Source organism: Homarus americanus, unplaced genomic scaffold, assembly GCF_018991925.1.
Source record: "Homarus americanus isolate GMGI-L3 unplaced genomic scaffold, GMGI_Hamer_2.0 scaffold41027, whole genome shotgun sequence".
Classification (NCBI taxonomy): Eukaryota; Metazoa; Arthropoda; class Malacostraca; order Decapoda; family Nephropidae; genus Homarus; species Homarus americanus.
Genome location: NW_024745073.1, coordinates 7,472,951 through 7,478,872, shown reverse-complemented (window position 1 = coordinate 7,478,872; position 5,922 = coordinate 7,472,951). Strand labels below are relative to the sequence as shown.

The following is a 5,922-nucleotide window of genomic DNA, read 5'->3' as shown; positions in this document are numbered from 1 at the left end:
CTGGCAACAGTAACTCATGTTGGAGTTGTAAACCAAAGCAAGTGTTGGAGGTTCACGAGAGTAATGACGTTGCGGGTGGGTACGCTTGCTGGCGCCACGTATAGTGTCCCGCCAACCAGAGCCCTGTGGTAACCTTACGTCTTTGGTTGTTGATACTTGTCGGTAAACCCCAAAGACTAAGGTTCCTAACAAAATATTTACCAACCTAACCTAGCCTAAATTAAGATTTTTTTTTCCTGTCACCTCGCAATCAACCTAACACTGGCCCAGCCTAGGCGGTTAGTGGTAAATGTCGAAGGAATGATTCTTGTTATTTTTCACTACAGAATTTATTGGTATGGAAAAAATCCTCACCACATTCTTCTTCTGAATCTGGGGGTCATGTTACCTTCCTTGTTGTTGAACACCTGAAGATTAGCCACCCAAGCTTACTTCCCTGTATGATCAAACACCCTAACGATACTTAAAGGATGTGTTAGATTAGTTTAGGTTAAGTTAGCATTAGGTTAACGTTAAGTTAGTTTAGATTAGATTAGGTAAGATAAGATTATTGTAGGTTCGATTACTACATTAGATAAGATAAGATTACATGATTACATTACACTAGATAAGGTTAGGTTAGCATTTTGATGGTTAAAGTGAGCTAAACTGGGGAGGAACCTTCAGGTGGGCCATAAACAAAATAAACTGTATCGACAAGTATAGATACAAACACTCAAAATATGCAGACTGCTCGAGGAACAGCTAGGAGGTGCCGTTGGGGGGGAGGAGAAGGGTGAGTGAGATGCAGTCTTGTTAACACAACTTACGTCAATTTTAGAATCATCTATTTTAGTCATGTTCATGATGCTGTTGGCGTGGCACACTGGCACTTGTGACGAGCTAAGTGGGTGGGGGAGGAAGAGAGAGGGGAGGAAGAGGGGTGAGGAGGTGGAGGTGGAGGAGAGGAGGAGGGGGAGGGATGAGGGGGAAGGGGAGGATGAGGGAAGGAGGGGGTGGAAGAGAGTATGAGGAAGGGAGGAGGAAGAAGGTACGCAGTGAGTTAGACGGGTAAAACGGGTGGGAGAAGAGTGTGTGTGAGGTGGAGTGAGGATTACCGACCTTCACCGGTGACCGATCTCACCCCAAAACAAAATAACCTTTAATCTAGTGAACATTAACAAAATTCTGAATTTAAATAGTTCCATGTTTTTAGTATCATCTCACTAGTGTGGTCACGGAGTATCGCCCTTATTATCGACGTACCTCTTTTTCATCGTGATTTAATTCGGTTTTGCTGGTGAACCTAGTACAGTGAAACAACAGGCGAAAGATGTCTTATTTTCCAAGTCAAATGACCATTAGCCTAAAAGAGCATAATTATTTTCTAAGCACCAAAAAGAAATAAGGTATGGCAAAAGGCAAACGGGCAACTCTACAGACAATTTAAAGTGCGTACATTACCAGTCTGAAGTCTGGCCACCTAACTTTGGTTTATCAACCTGACAGTCATGTGTTTCCTGACGTCATGTGACGTACATATTCCTCGACGTTATTTCACATTGGAAAGGTGTGTCATCATTTCCCGTTGGAAAGTTGTTGTTGCTCTGCTATGAGGAACAGATGATCCAATTCTTTGTTTACATTTTACATTTTGTAATACATTCATCTACATTGCAAATTTACAGTATAAAAAAATAAAGTGTAATGATCGTGATCATCAATTCCTGTAAAAATGTTGAAGTGATGAGAAAGCGTAATCTGCGTCACGTCACGCGTCGCGTGGCACTGCCGGTGATAAGATACTTGAGGGTGAAGTACCAGGGAGATAAAGTGGTGTGGTCGCCATGATATGAAGTTTCAAACCTGCCTCAGCAAGCAAGATAAGTTTGTCCAACCCTTCATGTTACCTAGACACCATATCTAATGATTAACCCGCCACGACCCCGCTCACTATGATTAGTGTCTCATAACCTGCACAGATTCAGTACAGTTTACCTCCATATTTGACTCTTAGAAACATGGACAACGATGAGATTACATATCAATGTGGAAAGATAATGACAAGCACAATAGGGAAATGACTGACTGGGCTAAAATTTGCATTTCCTGGATCATTTTCACCGAAAAACGGGACATCATTCTCTCATCTCTGACTCGGGCTGTGCCCCCTTCTTGCACCAGGCCATCCTAATAAGATATACGGGCATGAATGTTCAAGGGGAAACAAATGTATGTGCTAAACACTGAAATGAAGGCGTTTCTGATTACGTGTTATACCAACTTCACACCTAATGTACCAGGAGTCTGTCTCTGACGAACCAAGTTTTTTTTTTTTTTTTTTTTTTTTTTTTTTTTTTTAAGGGGAATAGCCCACCCGGGCACAGGTCATTGACCCACAACAGAGCCTAGGAGGCGAAAAAAGGGAGTAAAAAGAAATTAAATTTTTAAAAGAAAAATATTATATTAATCTCCACCACGAAGATACCGGAAAACCAGCTAATACGTTTTAAAAATAAATAATCTCTCAGGCTCGAACGATTATGAGTCACATCAGAAAACTCCTGGTATTTGATAACGCTTGGCACACTAAAAACATTTAAGGTGAATCTACTGATAACGCCTTCCTCACCCGAGATTCCCAGGACGCATTGAGTACCACCCCTCAAGCGACCGTGCGTCGTGACCTTAACATTTCCTGCCTGGCGAGACGATATAGTAACCTGTCCAAGCTCACCTCATTCATCAAAAATATTGATATGAAATGCTTGAAATTATTACCGTTATTCTTATTCTTATCATTATTATTCCTCCGCTTTAAAAAATATCATACTTAGTCCCCCCACCCCCTATAATAAAGCTTATAAAAATCTTACAAAACAGGTCCAAATTTTCATATCGTTAAGTTTATTATTATCATTACCAGACTAGTTCTGAAATATTTAACTTCTCAAATAGATTAGCTTTATATGAAGAAAAACAAGCATGCACTTTTACCAAACAAGGAAAACCTTAGGGTTTAATGTAAAATAGTACTACGTCATGGAGTTAAATTCCAGCATAAATTCGTAATAAAAACTAGTTATTTCCAGGGGCTAAATAATGTAATTTCATTAATATAACTACCAAACATTAAACAGCGTTGGCAACTTGGCTCAATTTACATCCAACTGCTCTTCAGTAATACTTTACAGAAAGGGTGTAGGGGAGAGTATCCACTACAATATTGTAGTGGATACTCTCCCCTACAAGGGCACCAGTAAAATATCAGTTTGGGGGATTTTTTGTTTAATACATAAGTCACTTTAATGAAATTTTAATTAACAGGCCTGATGTCGGAATTGTGAAAGAACGACCTGAAATTGTCTTGGAAAACACAGTCTGTTGCCTTCGGCGTTTCAGTAAATTAGCAAACAAAAAATCACAGACTCCCAGGAAGGAGCCACCGAACGCTATACAGTAGAGTCGTATACACCCAAGTTTGGCGATTCTCAATTATTCGTTCCTACTAAAGTCAGACATTATTAGGTGATGGCTATGGTAATTTGCCAGAGTGCCAAGGGCGAGAGGCTACAGCCTACTTGCCACTTTCTAAGGAAATTAAAATCTGTTCTTTCGCACTTGCAACACCGAATTTATTCCCTACAAATACATTCAAATAAGAAATGTACTATTTTCAATAGTTTAGTAGTGCTTTTGTTGTAAATCATAACCCAATTTGCTATTATTCTTCTATAAGTCTTCATGAATACGAGTAACTGTAATTAAGAGGTTTTATGCCATTTGAAATATGAGGTCTGGTTTCTGACGCCACCTGTTTCTTAATGCAGATAAAAGTAGTTGATTTAAGTATCTGTCCGCCCCAGAAAATGAAACACTACCTGTTTATCATTTCCAATACTACGTTCATGAGCTACTTCATGCTTCAGTCTGGTATGGCAACCACGTTTACGGAAATAATATCACTCGTAACACACAATCCTTCCCTGATGTCAAGTTACCTGATGTAAGGACAAAGTGACCCCACAAATACATTATAATACAGGAATCTATACTAATCGAAACTCCTTCCTACTCGATGATGATTATTCATGTGGAGTGATTCCGTCACAACAGAGGCTCGAGATTTAAACTTTAAAGGGTCAATAAATGAATATTCCACGTAACAACAGTTGTAAGAATGCACCTAACAGGCTAACTTGAAACAGAACACCTCTGAAAATGGCACAAAAATTACATTTATCCAATTTGTTTTCCCAATTAGTGATAAAGTAAACATAACGAGATAGTCTCAGTAGAACTTTGCTATTTTTACGAAGTTTCTTTAATTGTAAGAACTTTTGTAAATCTGAACCCACAGCAACTTACAAGTGGGTATATGAAGTCAACAGTCACAGGTTAATAGTAGCTTCCTTATACCATCATGAAAACAGTAATGCAGTACACTGTTACCCTCCAGTATACGATCACCTATTTACAGACTAACTATGTATTCTACAGCTTCACTTTTCTAAAACCTTATTATCAAATGATTACAAATATCAAACACCATTTTAAATATTATAATATTTATGTAAAATTATATCCCTACTACTATTGTCATAGCCAGTATTGACTGGCGGTCGTCTGCTACACTTCTTCGTTTCATACTATCGATTTAATTATCGATTATCAAGATTACTGGTGGCGTGCAAAAACAACTACACTCACAAGCAAGGAGGATATAGAAATGTCCCTCACGCTTAAGGTAAAATTGTCAACTAAGGAGACCACACAACAAATCAATATTTTGAGTAAAACTCTGAATGTTAACAAACTCCGCACAAATCAACAGTACTTCACACTTACCCCTCAACGCCACCGAAGATTAGATTTGCGTTAACCATTGTGTATAAGGGAGTTAATAAACGATCGACAGCCCACGTCAGCTCCTTGGCGGTAACTATCAGACTGCGTCGCTTTGTGGAGGATAGAAAGGGAAAAGTGCGTCACTGTGGCAATGGCTAGATGCCGCTATATACTCAATTTCACACCTGATAACTCTACTTGTGTTGTTCAATGGTTATCACTGGCATTCCTCGATATTTTTTCTTTACTATTTTTAAACATGTTTGGTACTTTATCAACAGAAATAAATCAGAAACTTACTTAACTGACCAAGCAACATTAATTCAATACAGAGAAAAGTGGCAACGAGACCGCACCCCTGGCAGCGAACAATCCCATTGGTTAACAGAGTCCCCACCCTCGGTTGACCAATGACAGCCGGCGTTGGGACACACTTTCAACGTTGACTGTAATGTTCTTAAGGATGTAATATTTACGTTGCCCTTCGGAATTGGCACTTTTTGCAGATTTATTTTCCTGTACGTAGATCATACTGGCGTACGACCTTTGAATAATATCAAACCATTATGTTACGGTTAATTTACTTTACTTTGTTATTCTCTTCGCCACCGATCGGCTTCCTGCCACTTGGTCAGTTGGACACGTTTCTCTGTAACACACTTGTTAACTTGGTATGCACTGGCTCCAGAATGTATCTGAACCTGCGCCAATGTTGGTCAAGTCTATGAAAGAGCTCACATTCGGTGCTATCACAACACTCGGTGGACTGTTCCAATCAAAGGATGAGCCAGTAAATTTATCTTAATTTATACACGGGACTGCCAACTAAACCAGCAATAGAGTGGTATTTTTCGAACTGAAGAACAAAACACGACAGTGCAATATGAATGTGTGACAAAAATTTACACCTGAACAGTGTAAACAGTGCCGGATTTAGACCTGTGGAGGCCCATGGGCAGCCTCTTTGTGGAGGCCCCCTCATTATAACTACCCAAGAGGGTGGAGTGGCGAGTGAAGCGAGCCTAAACATCTGGGAGTTCCGGGAGGCGCTGTAAGCCCCCCGGGAAAATTTTGAAATTTGAACACTTCTTTGGA

At 39.6% G+C, this 5,922-nt stretch overlaps 1 protein-coding gene across 2 annotated transcripts in view; it reads right to left on the bottom strand.

Annotated features, from left to right (window-relative positions):
* LOC121878429 (N-acetyl-D-glucosamine kinase-like) overlaps positions 1-4,984 on the bottom strand; it is a 58,717-nt gene extending 53,733 nt beyond the window's left edge. For both annotated transcript variants that reach the window (XM_042384663.1, XM_042384664.1), the window contains exon 1: positions 4,828-4,984. In XM_042384663.1, coding sequence (XP_042240597.1) covers positions 4,828-4,865 — 38 coding nt within the window. In that variant the 5' untranslated portion in view covers positions 4,866-4,984. The remainder of the gene's footprint in view (positions 1-4,827) is intronic.
* Between the last annotated feature and the right edge of the window lie 938 nt (positions 4,985-5,922).